This window comes from Vipera ursinii (genome assembly GCF_947247035.1).
Source record: "Vipera ursinii genome assembly, chromosome: 2".
NCBI classification, from domain to species: Eukaryota; Metazoa; Chordata; class Lepidosauria; order Squamata; family Viperidae; genus Vipera; species Vipera ursinii.
The window spans coordinates 109,513,169-109,533,064 of record NC_139513.1 but is presented as its reverse complement, the minus strand read 5'-3'; the positions used below and the strand labels follow the sequence as shown (position 1 = coordinate 109,533,064).

Sequence of the window (19,896 nt, the reverse complement as noted above, 5' to 3'; positions counted from 1 at the left end):
ATGCGGTTAATGACAAAAGAGGAACTAACATAGAACATATAAGTGAAGAAATACAAATACAATTACAATATACAGCTTAAGCTACAGTGCATAAAAGAGCAACCTAGTAAAACTTTATAGTCACTTCATGCAGAGGGACACACATGCATTAAGCAATAAGTGCATCACACTGTGATCTCTTACAAAGATCAAATGCAGACTACATTGATAACAACTGGACAAAACAACCTACATATTTCATGTTATAGTTCTACAGTGTCATATAATGGCAAAAATATGGTAGGTCTGTCTTCAGATTGATGACTCCAAATAAGTGTGATTTATTTTCCATTTTATATATTTTTATTTGTTCAGCAAGGAGATGATATTGTTTTGATGGCAGAAGCTCTAGAAAAACTCTTCCTACAAAAAATCTCTGAAATGGCCCAGGAGGAAACAGAAATTGTTATAGTCCAAACAAAAGGGAGAGGACGTGGTAGGAAGGAAACAGGTATTGATATTTAATCTGCTTTGTTCTGTACTCTCAGTTTTTGTACTTTGTTTGAATAGCAAATGCTATTATGTGTATGCGTGTTTGTGATTGTATTTGAAAAATCTTTCAGATAAAAACTAGTTTTTTACATTGTACTCAGCTGTAATACGATCTGTTTGGTTTTGACTTAATTTGTAATGTGAATCCAAACATTGTGAGCATAAACTATAGTTTACTGCTCTGCATGTTGTGTGAAAACAACCAATTATGTTTTATATCGTATTAGCCATGTTCAAGTAATCTATAGGTTAATGCAGCCTGCAAACTCACTCATTATTAAATCTAGGTAAACAGTGTGTTATTTCCAGAAACTAAAGCTTTACCTTGACTGTTCAGTTTGAAAGATGGGAAATGGGTACAAAAATACAATGGAGAAAGGAAAGAAGGAAAATAGGTATTTTCATACGGATGGTTTATCTTTACTAGTTAATAAAGTAAGGTTTGAGTCTGTCAGTAATCTATAGTAAATTGAGAAATGGTATTGTAATTCAGATACAAATGTGATTTGTCAGAGTAAAAAAATCTGAAATTTAAAAAAGCAAAATGTCCATTTGTATTTTTAGAGATTTGATATCCGTACTGTGATTGACTCTCTTACAGTGACATCCAAGGCAGGAGCATCAGTGGTACAGAATGCAACTCAAGCATCTTCCCCGCCACAGACGCAGGCTCCACCCCAAAATTCTCAGCCAGTGCAAACAACTCATTCCTTTCCCTCTCTGACCCCTGACCTAATTGTTCAGACACCAGTAATGACCGTGGTGCCACCCCAGCCTCCTGCAGCACTGCCGCCTCCCCTCCCGCCTTCAGCCTCAGCTCCTCAGCCCTCTCAGACACACACCCCGATTATCCCAACATCTGCACAACCCATGAAGGTGCGTACATTAGAACTCTGCTTCTTTTAATAGTTCACCTAAGAGAAAATCTTGCCGTAAGTCATACAAAAAGAATGCTCAGGCACTTTATAACTTTCCTTAAGACTGTTTCATTAAATTATTTAACTTTGATTCTTCTGTTTTTGAAAGTTAGGAAGCAGGAATATCTTACAGTGCTGCAATACCCTGTTTCTGCAGGGCTCCCAATAACTGGCACAGTTGTATGCTGTTGGGAAATTCAATTTTTAAAAATGCTGGTCAAAGAAAATTTTAAATGAAAATATTAACTCAGACATTTTTTATTTTAGGGGCTCTAACACTGGGAAGTTATTAAAATTAATTATTATTGCACTACCCAGATAACTAGGATGCAAAAATCCTTGGATAACAGACCCCAGCTTTACTTGCAGATTCAATCTTATAATTTCTAGAAAAAGTCTTAAAGTTATACGTATATAGTTGCTTTTAGTCAATATAGCTAAAACTGAACTATATGGATGAATAATGTGTTCCTTATTAATGTATGAACATTTGAAAGTGCCAGCTAGAAGGATCACCAAATTTACTTGACTGAAGTTAAAATACCCTTTATTCTTAAATATGAAGTTTTTCTAAAGTGCATTTTTGTTCAGAAAACAATATATCTAATTTTAAGCTGCTTAAAATAAAGCGATATAGAACTGATGTAATAGATATGTAAAACATTTCAGTTTTGGAATTCCTCTCCTGTTTACACATTCTAAGTTATTTGTCTTCTGTGGAATGTGAAAAATAGCATAACCTTCCCTTGCAAATCAAATAGATGCATTTTTTGTTAGGTTTGTTATTTTCAAAAAGATGTTAAGAAGTATGTTTAATTTATATTCCCACCATACCACACTTCATACAAATGTTATGAAATGGGTGCAAAACATTAGTATTGAAATAAACTTGCAGAGGGGAAAAGCAGATCAGATTAGAATTGATTAAAATTACCTTCTATATTTGATACATAGTTAGCACATTGATACCAATATTGGTTAGTACATTGATGCTTTTCATATTGTATTTGGTTTTAACCAATATTAGTAGTTACAGAGAAAGTTAAAAATGTGTGTGTTAAAAGTAAAATGCTAAAATAAGTACATGTCAAAAATAGCAAGATTAATATAGTCAGAACATAACATACAACTTAAGTGGCAAATATGCACTGTGCCTATACAAATTGCTAGATAAATATAGATCAGCTGTGTACTATATTTTTAATTTTATTTTGTCATGATTCAGCTCAGTATTCAACATGAAACTTGTTTTTCATTCCTTTCATAGAAAAGTAAAAGTCAAGTCTTTCCACTGTAATGACAGCAAAATTGTCATTTAGTTACTAAAGATTGCTGTCTGAAATATACTTTGTAAGTCCCATTAAACAACTCAGATTAATTTCTAATAAATTTGCATAAGATTGTACTGACATTTCTTTAAAGGCAAATATAAATGAAGTTTTTTAAAGCATCGTAAATGTCAATCTTTCTTTATTGATTGATTGAATATTTTTGGATTTTTTTCCTCATCCACTTCCTCCAGGAAATCAGAGTAGTATATATACTGTACAGCCTCTCCTTTCATTTTTCTTTATAACAGCCTATGAAATAAACTAGATGGGGTTACAGTGACCAACCCTAAACCTATTAAGCTTCTGTGAAGAGGAAGCACTTAAAAGATGGCTCTGCTTTACCTTGGTTCAATAATACTGCTTAAAATAAAGACTTGATAAATACTAAACGTATCTTCTATTGGAATTAAGACTATGTTTAATGGAAAATAACTAGAATGCCTTTTAAGATCAGTCTAGGACACAGGTCTGCAACCCGCGGCTCCGGAGCCGCATGCGGCTCTTTCAGCCGTCTCCTGCGGCTCCCAGTCCTCTGCCATGTGCAGTCCCCCCCAAAAAAGTGGGACTAAAAAAGTTCAGCCAATCAATTCAAATATGCAGGGTAGGTGTATATCTCGCCTTGTCTCCACTGTTCAGTCAAACCCTGTTCTGCGCATGCTTGCATGTATGCACATCCGCACATATTTTTTGCGGCTCCCAGTTTTTCATTTTGTGAGGGAACCAGTTCCGAGTGGCTCTTTCACTGTTTCAGGTTGCTGACCCCTGGTCTAGGATGTAAGGGGCTAAAATTGCAGACTACCTAACATTGAATGATTCCTTAGAAAGAAGGGATGACAGCAGCATTTCTCCTCTGTTATGCAAGACTAAAAATCTGCTTTGAATAGTATAAAGATCATGAAATAATGTCTGAGAAAGGCAATAAAAGGAATTGATAGAAATAACTACTCTAGCTTCTTCCCTCAGCAAGATTTCCTATTGGTCTTCTCTTCCTTTGCCAGGGGAAGGAATCCTTCTATTCATTGAGATGCATCCCTCAAATAATAATAAGAGTATAATAGTAACAGCAGCAAGAAATTGGAAATATTCTGACTTTCTTAAGCTATTGAGTGAAGTCATGACTGAGAATTTTCATAACATTCAACTTCACTGCAAGTTCTATGCCAGATTTTCTGATTATTGTTTTACATTCCTTGTATAGTGTTTTAGATACTTATACGTGATATCTGGTTATTTTCGTAAAAATGGAGTGCTTGCTTAGTTATGAGAATTCTATGGTACATTCATTTATTTTATTTATTTTAATAGGCTTAAATGCCGCTACAATTGTCAACTGATTCCAAGCGGCTTACATTCCCACCATGCATAAACAAGGTTAAGATAACAAAAATAATCAACAATTAAAAATATAGATAATAACATAGTCCTATGCCAAGGAATCATAACCTCATATACACGTATACATTATGGCAAATAAAGAACAGAAGTCTACATAGAATGTCTGTTTGCTTTGGTAGACAAAAAAGGGAGTGAAGAGGAAAGCAGACACTACAACTCCTACTACAATAGACCCAGTTCATGAATCATCATCATTGCCAGCTGAACCCAAGTCTGTCAAGACAGGTCCACGAAGGGAAAGCCGACCTGTGAAACCTCCAAAGAAGGATGTTCCAGATTCTCAGCAGCATGTAGTAGAAAAAAGTAACGGTAGCAAAGCGTCAGAGCAATTAAAGTATTGTGGTGGCATCATAAAGGAGATGTTTGCTAAGAAACATGCTGCATATGCATGGCCCTTCTACAAACCTGTGGATGTGGAAGCTCTTGGACTCCATGATTATCGTGATATCATTAAGCATCCCATGGACCTGAGTACAATTAAAGTAAGTGTGGGTGCCTTTTTTTTCAACACTCGTGTGGTAATAAATACGTAAGTTAAAAATACTACCGATGATTGTACAGTTTCAAATACATGCAGGGACTAATGTACTTTTTAGACGTTTAGATTGCAATATTTTGGTTTCTTAGCCAATTATGGGAATTTATGGAAACACTCAAAACTATTTTTTGTTAAGTGGAGAAGCAAATTTTTCAAATGGATTTTATAGTCAGCTGAAGTTGAACATGCTAACCTAGTGTCACTTTCCATTGTAGAATTTTTTTCATACCATCTGGCAGCACACTCATTCCTTGTAGTGGGCAGAGAATCTCTACTTTGTTTCATGTTTATGGAGATTCTCAATCATCCAGGTTATGGTTGTTCCAAAGGTGTTTTTTCCAAAAAGCAACTAGACTTTCCTGGTCTTTTTCTTTGAAAATGTTTCTTTTTTATTAGAAAATTTTATTGTATTATAAAATAAAATACAAAAAAAAAAGACAGTAGGACCGAGTGGGAAAGGAAAAGGGAAAAAGAAGTGGGGGGGGGGGAGGGGAGAAAGAAAAAAGAGCATTGACCTCCGACTTCCTCTGTTGCAGTAGAATAAAGCATTAACACCAAACCTCCACTTTTCATTTTTCCAAAGTAGTATAAACTAGCCATTTCTATAACAACAATCTAATCAGTAAACACCAATATCAACATTTCATATTTTTTTTCCATCTCGAGCACAAAATCCAGAAGCGATCTCTGTGGAAACAAAAGTACCTACATTCTTTTCTTTAATCAAAGCAGTCGATTTAGCCATCTCTGCCAACTCCATCAACTTCTGCAGCCATTCATCCGTAGTAGAAATCGAAATGTCCTTCCATTTTTGTGCATAGGATAGTCTTGCTGCCGTTGACATATCTAAAATCAAAGTTCCAAAAATTTTTTCTAAGTCTTTCCATTATGCCCTGAAGAAAAATTTCTGGTTTCTCCTTTATCTTTACTTTAAGAATTTTGTGTGTTAGGAATGAATCCTACTCCAATATTTCTTTGCTTTAATACATATCCACTATAAATGGTAAAAGGTCTCTTCTTTACATTTACATTTCCAACATTCATTTGAAATATCTCTATACATTCTAGATAACTTATCTGGTGTTAAATAAGTTAAAAGGTTATATAATTCAATGTAAATTTTAAACTTTTCATCTACATATTCATCACATTATATCCAAAATTCCTTTCCACTGAACTATACAATGTTTTACATGTTCACACTCAAGTTCAGTTTCAATTTCAATAACATTTTATAAACCCTAGCAATATGTTCATCACTACCACATAATAAAATTTCCAGTTCATTTTTAACAGTCAAACCCATAACACTTTTTATCTAATTTAAATCTTTTTTTTCAGTTGTTGACATGCAAATCAATGACACACATAGCCCTCTGCTTCTAACTCTTCCCTCTACTTGAGGGTAGGGTCACCAGAGTTGAAAAGTATCATTTTACCACTAGGCTGGCAAGCAACCATTCATTTCCTAAAAAAAGACACCCAAAGAGGCAACTCTGTAGAAAATATTGTTTTGTATTTGTTCCAAACTCTTAGTATGGCACGTCTAACAAAGTGATTGTTAAAATCCACGTTGACTTTAACTTTTATCATATCATAGGTAACCGTGCCATCCAACTTAATTCATGACTTTCCAAATCAAGTAGTCTCTTGTTCCAAATGTTTATCCACTCTGAAGCTTCTTCAGTTCAGTGAAGAAATGTTTTCAAAGAAAAAGGTCAAGACAGTCCTGTTTCGTTTTGGAAAAAGCATCTTTGGGTCTACTCTGTTTTAGTACCAAATAAAGCAAGTCTATACAACATATCCATGGACAACTTACAGCCTGACAAGTTTCCTTGTCTGTGGCCCATCAAGTGTTTTTTAAAATCTCATAAATTCACTACTGCCAAATGTTGCCGCTGCCAGGAAGGAACCATCACCACTGTTGTGGCTCTGAAGTTGTATGGCTGAGAGCTCCAGTCACTGTCAGCTCCATCACTGTTGCCAAGCTGTTAACTGCCAAACAGCTGATCTGTGTCCCAGCTATTCTTTGTGGCCTGCAATTATTTTTATTATCAATGTGGCCCTTTCCCCTCTGAGTTGTGCAAGCCTGACACAGAGTATCAGTAGCTGTGGCAATTCTTCCTTGCCTTATATAATAGAATGGCTTTAGTCATAGTTCTCAGTTTAATTTCATTTAATTTACATTGGGAGGCAAACATTCATAGTGGCTTGATATAAAACAAAAACCCTCTTAGGCAGATGGCAGAAATCTAGCACACAAGTTTAAGAATATTTTTGCAGATTATTCTTTCCTTTGCAAAAGTAGTAACAGCCATTTCCTCACAGGAATTCTCTTTTATCCTTATAGCGGTGCTTCCCAAACCTGTGTAAATTACCCAAAATTGGGTAAAAGTGTTTTTCTTTGGGTAATGACACCCAAAGCCATTATCCAATCACAACAGGTCATTTAAATAGACTTAATTTTATCTACACTGGCTATAAATGACTTTCTGATAAGTGCTTTTGGGTGCTGAAGGAAAATGTTTGTCTTATCATTTTCCTAGAGCATTAAAATCCATTGGCCATAATGTCTGTGTAATCTGAACAAAGGAAACCACTTTTCTGGTCATTATTTCTCATCAAAGACACTTTAGGATTATTTAGCATATAATTGGTCAGGTTAATTGTACCTAAAGTTTTGAGACAATAGTGGTAAATCAGAGATTAACTGTAAGAAAGCAGTTGCACAGATTGTAACTTGTTTTGTGTTAGAATTATTGTTATAGCAGTATTTCTCCTCTCAAAACAGTTACAAGGTTTGTTTTTGGTTTAGTTGTGGAAATGTGATGTGAATGTACTTGGAAAATATTCCTGCAGAATTTATGAACAAATCCTTTATTAATGAAAGCTGCCTACAAAGTGAATTGAATTGTATCAGTACTGGTAACTCCTCTAAGTCAAGCTTGTAAACGTAGTGATCATATATTTTTATTTCTCCTGAATGAATGTCATATGTACTTTACATATTTTTGCTGTAGACAAAATATTTTTGACAAGTAGTTTAAATGAAACCTACTTTTTTTCCCAGTCCATTTCCTGTTTAGAAGCTTCTTTGCTGCTAGAAAGAACTACCGTATTTTCCGGCGTATAAGATGACTTTTTAACCCATGAAAATCACCTCAAAAGTTGGGGGGTCGTCTTATACGCCAGAAAATCAGCATCTGGCGTCTGGCGGGAGCCGGCAGGGCAGTCCTGCGCACACGCGCACTCCCCGGCTGCTCCTTAGCAGCTGGGGAGTGCGCGCGTGTGCAGGACTGCCCTGCCGGCTCCCGTCCGACGCTCTTCCCTCTTGAGGCAGCATCGCTCCCCCTGCCGGCTCCCGTCTGACGCTCTTCCCTCTTGAGGCAGCATCCCCGAGGACTCCTTAGGAGCCGGGGAGAGATGCTGCCTCAAGAGGGAAGAGCGTCGGGCGGGAGCCGGCAAGGCAGTCCTGCACACGCGCGCACTCCCCAGCTGCTAAGGAGCAGCTGGGGAGTGCGCGCGTGCGCAGGACTGCCCTGCCGGCTCCCGCCAGACGCCAGCCTGCCCTGCTTCCTCCACAGTGAGAGGGGAGGGCGTGCCTTCCCGGGCTCGCTGATTTTCCGGCGTATAAGACGAAAAATCTTGAAAATCATCTCAAAAGTTGGGGGGTCGTCTTATACGCCCAGTCATCTTATATGCCGGAAAATACGGTAACACTTTTGCATTGAGCAATAAAGTACTGCTTCACATGACATTAACCATCAATATCATTTCCCCATTTCGATCTAGAGCTAGACTATTTGGATTTGTTTACTAAACCTGGTTAAGAAAAAGGCATGGCATAGTACAATATTTAAATCTGCCTGATTTCTGAAGTTACCATTTTAAATCTGCCTGTCTTCTAAAGTTACTATTTTATAGTCATTGATGTTGGGAAATCTTACCTTTAGGGTAGCTTTCCTGTACTGTATGCATTCTGTAGTATTTATTACAATCCCATGGTTTATTGTAGAACTTGAATAAAAAATAAGAGAAACAAAATGTCTGGGTAAAAAAGTGTCCATTTTATACTAGTTTATTGTTCACATTCTGTTTTTATAAAATAAAGCCATTTTAAAAGCAGAGCTAATTTCCATATTTTTACTATTCTACCAGGGTAAATACTTCTGTTTCTTTGTAATCTTGTGCAATATACGAACTAGAACAGGAAATCAATGGGATTATCAACAAATGGGATACCCAGTCATTTGTTAAATATCATTTGGGTTAAAAATAATTTTATTTTTATATACATTCAGAAAACGTGCAGAGTATTTGCTATAGAGAATTGATAATCTTATCTCTGAAATGCCAAAATATTTGCTCTACTTATAGGAAATAATACCCATGGTAAGTATTTTAAAATTATTTAAAATTTATTTATAATTATAGTTCTTTGTTTGTTTAATCTTTAGTCCAAATTGGAAAACCGGGATTATAGAGATGCTCAGGAATTTTCAGCTGATGTCCGATTGATGTTTTCCAATTGTTACAAATATAACCCTCCAGATCATGAGGTCGTGGCCATGGCACGGAAACTACAGGTGACTAAAAATTCATTTAAAACCATGAGTTCTACTTTAAATGCAAAAATGCACAATGTTTAATAAGTAGAGTAGAGTAATTTTCAGTATAGCTTTAAAATATTTTATATATTTGGGAATTACAATTCATTTGCTTACTCAGTCTTTAAAATATGTATTCCAAATGTCAGGGGTAAAGGTTTTGTACCTTACTTTGTTGTTCACTGATTCCTCTCCTCAAACACCAATGAAAGGCAGAAGCAAAGCACTCACATTCTTTTGCATGATTTTTTTAAATTGGAATAACCATGGAAAAAATCTATTAAACTTCTGCCAGCATTAATAAATTTATTTTATCCAAATAACGCTGCTGGAATCCTTGAAATCCCACCCTCGGTGATGTTATTATATTGCTATCGTACCTCTTGCATTCCCAAGTGGCCAAATGAATAATAGGATAACGCCCTTCACCTATCCCTGTGTATAACGGGCCCTCAAGATTAAGCCAATTTTGATCAGAAAGTGCCTAGTTTGATAAAACTGCAGGAAAGGTGGTGTTCAGGATGATAATATCCTTCCAAGGAACATTTTTTTTCCCCTGAATTGATTCGGAGTTTGGAGATACCAATATTTTGTTCCTTTTAGCGCGGGCACCAGGAAAAAAACCTCTTCAGAATAATGCTGGGATATATTTTCCCAAGCATAGCATTCATATGCCCACTGTATTTTTCCAGGATGTCTTTGAAATGAGGTTTGCTAAAATGCCGGATGAACCTGAAGAACCTGTGATTCCAGCTTCCTCTCCAGTAGTAGTACAGCCACAACCCAAAGTGCCCCCACCATCGTCCAGTGACAGCAGCAGTGATAGTTCTTCTGACAGTGATAGTTCATCAGATGATTCTGAAGAAGAGCGAGCTCAGCGGCTAGCAGAGCTCCAGGAACAGGTAAAACGTTTGTGTATCCTGCTTTTGACTCTTGACTGTATCCTCTTTTCTCCAGTTACTTCCTTAATTTTCGTTTTTGGATCTGGGATCAGGTTCTGGTTTTTTTCCATACCGACTGCACATGTACAGTTCTAGCCCACACCTTCCAGTTTTCAATGTTTCACCACATGTATGAATAACAAACAAAAGAAAACGAACCCCTCTAGCTTACAGTTTCATGCATCTAGTTATGAGCTTCTTTCCTTAGTTTTCCTTCACAAAGCTTCCTGTTGCCGAGGAAAGAGTCCATCAAGCACTTTGGCTTTGGAACTTTATTCCTGGCCATCTTCCCCTTGCTGAGGTTGAGAATGTGATAGGGATTGTTGTGCAACAGATGAAACAATTCCAGCTTGCCTGTGAATCTCACAATCACAAGAGGGAGTTGGTTGAGCCAGTGCCTGTGCCTTTTTGCATTTATCAAATCTTGATTGGGTAAGGACAGAGATTCCAAGACAGAAGCTCAGTAGATAGTATTAGACTAGCAAATACCTCTTTATTGCCTGTGCTGGTGATATAGTAGCCACTAGGCTCTCCCTTCAACATTTAAAATGTTAAGGAAAACATTTAGTATCATAACTCATTCAGTACTACTGGAAAAGATAAAGATGCCCTTAAGGCAAGCTGAAGTCACTGGTGATAATATGGATATATGTATACTTGGTTTTCTTGGCAACAAAACAATTTCTGCCTTCCAATCTATCATAGAGGCTTGACTGTTGCTTCCAGTCTCAGGAATGGCCAGCCAATTACTGCCATTTGATATTAAGCAGCATTGTTGACAGTTGCTTCAGTATGTTCCTACTCATCTGGGCCATTCTACACTTTCTTCTTTCTCTCACATGTATACGTGCACACATACACAAACAGAGGTGTGCATTCTTTGAAAATGATATGGAAAAAGAGGCTTTTGATCTTATATGAGCACAGCACCTGTTTGCATTTAAAGCAGTCCAAATTTTTTTCAGGTGTTTGACTGGAAATAATGGCACTGCTTTAAAGTATGAACATTTGTGTAACACTTGGAAGTTAATGAATTTTTTTTCAGGCTTTTATAGAGACCTGGAAACACTTTGTCTGCTTGGTATGGGCCCAAAGCAATTGCAAATCTTTTTTGAAACATGCACAGCACTAAGGAACATATAGCTCAGCTGTTTGTGGGCGGGGGGGGGACAATTAGTTGCACACCAAAGTGAGTGTGGGGTCATCGCATCATAGGATGGGGTAAAACAAACAATTTTTTTAAAAAAATTGTATTGATCTGTGTGTCTGCTCCTTAGCTTAAAGCAGTGCATGAACAGTTGGCTGCCCTGTCACAGCCACAACAGAATAAACCAAAGAAAAAAGAGAAAGACAAGAAAGAAAAGAAAAAAGAGAAGCACAAAAAGAAAGAAGACATAGAAGAAAATAAAAAAAATAAAGCCAAGGATCCACCAACTAAGAAAGCTAAGAAGAATAATGGCAATAGCAATAGCTCAAGGTTAGTTTTCTCTGTATCTGCTTTATCTGTAGCATGAGGATGTTTCCAGAAATATAGCACAACGTCTATATTTTGTCTATTTAAATTCTGGTAGAAGACACATAATTTTAAACAAAATGTGCAGAATTTTTCAGATTTAAAACACTTACAAACCAGTTATTCTGACCTTAGCAAATGTTTCAGGCTTGGATCACTCCTGGAATATTGGTATGTTTGGTAAAGTCATAACTGCTATTAAAATCTAGAGTTTTGAATACAGAACATTACAGGTTTGAACATTTTGCCACACCGCAGTTTCTAACCATATAATAAGTGTAATTATTATATGGTTAGAAACAGTGTAATTTAAATCAGTATGCTACCGTGCTTTTAACCTTAAGGTTTCAAAATTATATACTGTATGCTTTCTTGGTTGTCATCTAATTGAAGTGTAAGTACAATTTTGGTTTTAGCAAATGTGTTCTCTAATATTAAAGGTCTAATTCTACAGTAGAACTCCAAGAAGAGTTCTCTGTAGAATTGAATATTCCTTGCTTATACTATTGAAATTTGCAAAATTATTTTAATTTCTTAAGGCTTAGAATATAGTTTTAAAATGACCATTCTTTCTTTGTGAATAATGGGACATCTTTTAAAGTTGTCTGGGTAGTGCCCATAGCCTCACTTCAGATAGAAGTTCTGATTCTGCTTTTTAAGAGATAGTTTAGACTTCTATACCTAGTCAATGCAATGTATTACAATAGTGAAAAGCATCCCAAGGCGGTGTTTTGCACATATAGGACAACTTTTTAAAGAAACCATTACAGCAGCTTCATCTTTGCAAGGGTCATTCATTACATAAATTGATTCTGGCTATACCTAGTTCTGTCTACGTCCAATTTCAAGCAGTCCTTTAGAACAGGTTTTTTTTCCAAATTTCATGTAAGCCACAGAACCTGTTATTTTTAAAAACAAAAAACAAAACCTGGGACCCTCTAATCAAGAAGCAAAATTACAGTCATAGAAGCTTTTTCTCACTCTAATATTGTTGCCTTACAATGGACAGTCCATTCTTCAAAACATTATTATCAGAATAAAGATTGTCCATTGCATACCTTTGGGAATTACAGTCAGTTTTAGTTTAACCTCAGCAACACCAGTATCTAAAAGTTGTAGTCTGGATGGGTTTATTCATGAACGTTTCATTCATTGTAAAGATGTTCAAAGGACAAACCATATTAGATGTAATTATTCTTCTGCCAGTTTAAGAAATGGAAATAAATGCAGGAAAATTATTGTTGTTCCTTTCTATCGAGCCGTCCATCTCCTTATTCATTGGTTAGATTAGAACATCACAACACAAAAGCAGGTTTTACATTGGCTTTACAAACAAATCTAAAGCTAAATACTCTTAAGTGTAAATTATTCTTCAGTGATCATATTATTGGATAAATAATAAATAATACATACATCCCCTGTGAATTATTTTGATCCTACTGGGTGTACATTTCTACTGATGAAACAATTGGATCCTGTATTTCAGGCTGAAGTATTTCTATTATTTTAGCCTTAAGTATACAAAATGCAGGGTATTGTACAAGAGAGGTATTCTGTTCTAATTCAGGTAGCTCTCTTCACTTTTTGTGCTTCTAGAAAATGGAGCTCAGATTAAAGATTTAACATTTAAAGGTGGTGCTTTAGCATCTCACCAAAGCTGTATGGATGAGACCAGTATTTTTAAATTGTGTGTCTCATTAAATAGGTAGGGTTGTAAGAGGTTTTTAAAAGGAAATTGTAGGAGATGACCAGGCGGAGCCTGAGGACAGGATCAAATGAATTAACGGAGTTGGAAAGGATTGTTAAGGTCTTCTAGTCCAACTCCCTGCTCAAGCAGGGGACCCTATACCATCTCACACAAATGTTTGTCCATTCTCTTCTTAAAAACCTCCAGTGTTGGAGCACCTACAACTTCTGGAGGCAAGTCATTCCACTGATTAATTGTTATCACTGTCAGGAAATTCCATCAGTTTGGAGTCACTGCACTCCCTCAAGAGAGCCTAAGTCCACCCGCCCTTTCCCCTTGAATTCCATTGACTCTTATCTAGCGGCAGTTTGCCTTGTTAGTTAGTTGTTTGATCCCGCCCTTCGGCTCAGCCTAGTCATCTACAGGAATTTCATAAAAGACTCTTCTGAATCTGTGGCTTGAAGGATAAAAGTGGGCATAATCCCTACAACTTCAGTTCAGCTATTTTTCTGATCCTCTTAAGTATATCTCTTCTTGTCAGTGCTCAGAAGATATTTAAATATGGATTGCTTCCTATATGATTTGCATTGCTCTTATAACTTCTTGTCAAAAGCTACCTAATAATTTTTGAAACTTAAAACTTTGGCTTTCTAACATATAGCTCATTGAAATAGGCATTACCGTGACTCTTTGAATGTAGAACACCATTCTACTAAATATACTCTAGAATAACTTCTTTTTATGAAAATAGGGAATCGTTTTGTTTCATGTAATAATGCTTTATCATTGTTCTTTAAAGTAATAAGAAGGAGCCTGTGACTGTGAAGAATGCCAAGCCACCTCCGGTTTATGAGTCAGAGGAGGAGGAGAAATGTAAGCCAATGTCTTATGAAGAAAAAAGACAATTGAGCCTGGACATTAACAAGCTCCCTGGTGAAAAATTAGGCCGGGTTGTCCATATCATCCAATCAAGAGAACCCTCGCTCAAAAACTCCAATCCTGATGAGATTGAAATTGACTTTGAAACATTAAAGGCATCCACCTTGAGGGAGCTGGAGCGATACGTAACATCTTGTTTACGGAAAAAAAGGAAACCTCAAGGTATTTTTTTCAAGTTCAGAATAGTTTTTTCCCCCAAATGCCAGCAGTATCTACTAAATCATTTTCTATGGTGCAGAGATGGAAAATATACTAAAATTTATGCAAGAGTCATTCATTTTGAAATTGTACCTTTCCCAGCAAGTAATAAATTAATTTTTTTCCAGAACAAAAATACAGGTAGTTCTGTTGAAAGTTACAACAGCCTTGGAAAGGCTGCTTTATGATCAGTAAAGCACTTCTGGCTATTGTAAAATATGCACTCTCCCCCTTGCACGATCACATGCCTGCCCTCTGGGTGCTTGGCAACCTGTTCACCCTTTATATTGGGTTGCCAAATGCCCCGCAATCAGATTATTATCATTTGCAATCTTCTCTACTGTCTTCTCCAGAAAGTCAATGGAAAATCAGCAGGGTAGATTGCAAGTTACCGCCGCCCACTGAGATAGCTAGTCTCTGGGAGCTGACTGAAAGTACTGCCTACCAGATGGAGTTCCCTCTCTCTGCTAGGTTGTGGAAACATTGCTCAGAACCTGAAGTTCTGATCCCATTTCTGCAGCCTGGCAGAGATGCTCCTTTCCGTGCACAGTGGATTGCTCAGCCCCTCGGCTGGGCTACGGAAATGGAACTCAGGTCCTGAAGATCCAAGCATCCATTTCTGCAGCTTGGCAAAAAGGTTCTCTTCCGTACACGGAAGAGCGCTGGAAAGCTAGCAAATGCCATTATTCTAAAGCAGGGGTAAGCAACCTTGGCTCTTTTATGACTCGTGGACTTCAACTCCCAGAATTCCTGAGCCAGCCATGATGAGGGGAAAGGGAGAGGTTTCCAAGCTGAGCCGTGCTAGCTCAGGAATTCTGAGAGTTGAAGTCCACAAGTCATAAAAGAGCCAAGGTTGCCTACCCGTGTTCTTAAAAGACTAGAAATATTTTTCTAATCTTTTGTCGTAATAGTTTGGAAGCCCCTTCTCCAAACAGTGTAGTTTGGAGAAGAAGTCTTCTGACAATGGTGAGAATGGAGCCTGCCGCAGGAAAGGTGGAAGGTAAGTGGGCCTGGATATGGTGAGGTGGGGAGAGTCCTGGGCTTCCTGGACGTGGTGGAATGGGGAGAGGACCTGGGACTTCTCAGGGTCAGTGGGGCAGAGAAAGTGTCCTCTTCCGAGTTCTCCGTTTAAGGACTTGCGTGATCAGTTAATGACCAGAATGGGGAGAGCCAGATTGCAAAATAGTAGAGCATGAAAATGCTAAATTGCTTGAGAATTTCAAATTTTCAAACTCCCTATTCTATTCCCCTATTTCCTAAAGCAGAAGATAGCAAACTGAATTGTTTTTGTGCTTTCAAGAAAATGGAAGCGTCAGAACATAATTTCTGTTCTTCTGAAATCAGTGTTTCATTAATCTAATTAAAACACAACCGTTTGTGGAAATCTTTCATGTGAAAAATAATTCTTTGGACTATTTCTATGTTCTGACAGATTACACTGACAGACTACATCTGCCAGTGGAATGAATTCTTCTGTAACCTATCCCATAGTATCCTATATGTGAAAGATTGGGGGCCCTCTAGATTGGGGAGCAAGTAAAAAGAAGAGCTTTTGGGGTAGGGGAAAGTAAACAAGATGAAGTCCCACTGTATGAGCAGACACCCAAACATCTGATATTTCATGGCACAAGAATAGATTCTGATTATTGTTTGATCCAATGACAATGCTATTACCTTGTTGCAGCAGAGAAAGTGGATGTAATTGCTGGTTCTTCTAAAATGAAGGGATTCTCCTCTTCAGAGTCTGAGAGCACCAGTGAGTCCAGCTCCTCCGACAGTGAAGATTCAGAAACAGGTTAGACGCAGATTATTTAAAGACTCAATCCCATACCTGTTTCCTGTATAAATAAATGTATTTTTAGTACTGGCTTGGTCTTTTAATTTTTTGGGTTTTTTTGTATTTAAAGTAATATGTATGTATCTGTACGTGGAATCTTCCAGTTTGGATCAAATATGTTGAACAAGTGCCATATAACTGATATGAACTACATTATACATTGTAATTAATTTAATCTGACAGAACTTTTTTTTATAATTTATGCCTATACAGTTTTATATGTAATGAATTAAATTAACAAGCTACGAGAAACAATGATTTATTACCTAAAATAACACTTTTTGTACAGAACATTAAACTAGTTTGAAAGAAAATACAAATAGATATAAGCCTGCGTGTGAGTGTGTGTGTGTGTGTGTGTGTGTGTGTGTGTGTGTGTGTGAAAAATGATGTAGGGAAAATAAGATTTTTGAGGAAAACAGGCGAAGCGGGGCAATTATCATTTGTACTGCCAGACAAAATTTTTATAAGAACTGTGAGGGGTTTTATAGGTTTCACATAATTCAAAATACAAACATTGTTTGTAAAATAACAGAGTTATACTTCTATGTTTAATTTTTTTTTAATTGAAAGTTTGATATTGGCCTGATCCAAAAAAATTATACATGGTTATTTAATTCTCTCAGAGGTGACAGTTTTTACAGTTTAATAAATAAGTATTTAAAATATATAAAATTCTGCACACTTTGTTAATTTTGTAGGTGTTTGGCATCTACAACATTTTTAAGTATTGGCCAGTTCAAGGAATAGTTGAGATTTTATCCATTAAACTACTATTCCAAATGTGATTGTACCTTCAAGTCCATTTTTGACTCTTGGTGACTATCTGCGAAAGTCTCTGCAGTTTTCTTGGCAATATTCAGAAGTGGCTTGCCATTGCTTCTTTCTAGTGCTCAGTGAGAGTGACTGACCCAAGGTCACTCACTGACTTAGTAGCTTCATTCCCAAAGTGGGACTAGAATTCAACAGTCTCCCAGTTTCTAGCCTGGTGCCTTAAACATTATACCAAACTAGTTTTTTGCGTAGACATACTTAATTGAGTCTGAATTTTTAAAATGGAAGGCTGCTCAAGCAACCATTTTTTCCTTTACCTCTTTTTCCTTCTGTTCATTGTCTGAGAACCTTCTCCAGAAGGTTGAGGAATTCACTGCTTTCCTGAACAATATACACTATGTCACAAAAAACAGCTGCGTGAAAGGAAATTGATCTGCAATTAGTGGAATAGGTGGGATTTTGCTGTACAGTGTGCTCAACTTCTACTTTTAAAAAAAATCTGTATAATATATTGGGATTTCATGTAAGGAAGTAAGTAGCTTTATTTCTTCTTATTTATATTGCTTGTAAAAAGACTTCTGTTGGCTTTGTGTTGGTTCATAAAAGGGGAAGGGAAATAATACAAATACACTTTTTAAAATTATGTTGGCAGAAGTAATAGGGACTTGTTAATCCAGGAATTTACAAAGGCATTTTTGATTTTAAAATTAATTTCAGATATAGATAACATTCTATGTTTTTTATTCCTCAAGCTGCCATATTTGTTAAAAACAAGTTCTTTAGAATCACAATTCTGCAATGAATTTTTCTATGTAGCAGAGTAACAAAAATATGTACTGCTTGTATTTTTATTAATAGAGTTAACTTTGATTTATGTTTCTGCACTAGACCTCTGTTATTTATAAATTTTGAAGTCATCTTGATGAAGCCCTGATACTAGACAAAGACTTCCAGCTTTTGACTAGACCTGAAACACAAATCCTTACATAGTCTACATAGACTGGTAAAAATAAAAATAAAATCATTTTAATTTTGTCTTCCTTCCAAAACAAATTTATTTTTCATTAGTGGCACAAAAAATAGCTATGATGATGTGCCTTCATTTTTATCATAGGGTTTTTTTTGTTTTGTTGCTGTTGTTTAGAAAAAGGGAGGCTATCTCTTCACTTTATTATCAGATCTTAAAGCAGGGGTCTTCAAACTTGGCCCTTTTATGACTTGCGGACTTCAACTCCCAGAATTCCTCAATCAGCGTGAGTTGAAGTCCACAAGTCATAAAAGGGCCAAGTTTGAAGACCCCTGTCTTAAACCCTTGCTAGCAATTGAGTTTTTTTCATTTATTTCATAAATGACTATAGACCAGCGGTATCAAACTCAATTTCATTGAGGGCCGCATCAGCATTGCGGTTGCCCTCAGGGGGCCGGGTGGGTATGGCCTGGGTGGGCGTGGCTGGAGTGCATATGGCCTGCTGGGTGAGCATGGCTAGCTCTACATCATTCGCATCAAGGGTGCCTATGGGGGCCCGGGCAAGAGTGGGACAGATCTGAGGGTCTTTGGCAGAAGGAGGGTCTCAGGGCCAAGGCAGTGGGGGCTGTTTCCAGGATGGCTTCGCAGGCCACATGAAACCACTTCGCATGCCGGATCCAGCCCCCGGGCCTTGTGTTTGACATGTCTGCTATAGACTGTTGATTTATCTTGTTTGTGTCACTCTTAAGGGCATTTTTATAGTATTTCCAAGTAAGTTTATATTGTTTTTTATTAATATGAAATGTTTTTTTTACTTATTTTTAATTATTGCTTGATATGCTTGTTTATTAGATTAGCATGCATTGTATTTTGATAAAGTGACTTAAAGAGGTTTATTTTAGAAGTGGAATGTAGAAGAAGGTAGTATTTACAAAGAGATAGCCGCTTAAATAAAATTTTGTGCCACCTTGAGTATCTTAACTGATAATCTTATGTCAGTATTGGTTTTTAATGAGATCTTTCTCTTCTGTGTTTTAACTGTTCTTGTTGTCAAGGGTACTAACAATCATTTCACACACGGTATAAGCATGTTACATGTTTTCAATGTGTAAAGCTACTAGGGTTGGATAAAATTTCACTCTAAAATGTTTTAGTACTTCATCAGACTTGTCAGGTGTAGCTTCATGTATTGAATATTTAAAAAGATACTAAACTATGCCCAATTTCACATCTCTAGATAGTCGGGCGATAAAACAGAAAGAGGATTTAATTGTTGATCCATTTCTGTTTTTTCACATAACATTGGAAGTGCATCTGGCACATATGGATGTTCAGTATGTTTTGAGTCTAAATTGTCTCCAATTTGAAATGCACGATTTCAGTTGCAAAATGGTTATTTCAATTATTTTGGGAGTGTTGGGAGCTTGAAACAATATACTAAGTGGTGTTTGAAGTTTAAAACTCTCCCAAAACAATCGAACCAGTTTGAATACAAGATGTTTTGTATATCAACGGTTTATAGACTCTGAGCTTGTCAGCTGCAAAGATGACAGCCCAGATTCGATACCCGAGCGCTGCACAGTGGAATGAGCTCCCTTCCCTTTCCTTTCCTGCCCACCTCCCCAGTTTCTGCCCACCTGGTAGTTTGAAAACATGCAAGTTTGAGTAGATTAATAGGTATCACTGAGGTGAGAAGGTAACAGTGTTAGGTGTGCCTTTAG

At 36.8% G+C, this 19,896-nt stretch overlaps 1 protein-coding gene across 2 annotated transcripts in view; it reads left to right on the top strand.

Annotated features, from left to right (window-relative positions):
• The window catches only part of BRD4 (bromodomain containing 4), a 93,154-nt gene that overhangs the window by 47,817 nt on the left and 25,441 nt on the right, over positions 1-19,896 (top strand). For both annotated transcript variants that reach the window (XM_083357064.1, XM_083357065.1), the window contains exons 5-12: positions 355-490; positions 1,133-1,407; positions 4,294-4,656; positions 9,170-9,298; positions 10,012-10,221; positions 11,538-11,737; positions 14,260-14,561; positions 16,282-16,392. In XM_083357064.1, coding sequence (XP_083213190.1) covers positions 355-490; positions 1,133-1,407; positions 4,294-4,656; positions 9,170-9,298; positions 10,012-10,221; positions 11,538-11,737; positions 14,260-14,561; positions 16,282-16,392 — 1,726 coding nt within the window. The remainder of the gene's footprint in view (positions 1-354; positions 491-1,132; positions 1,408-4,293; positions 4,657-9,169; positions 9,299-10,011; positions 10,222-11,537; positions 11,738-14,259; positions 14,562-16,281; positions 16,393-19,896) is intronic.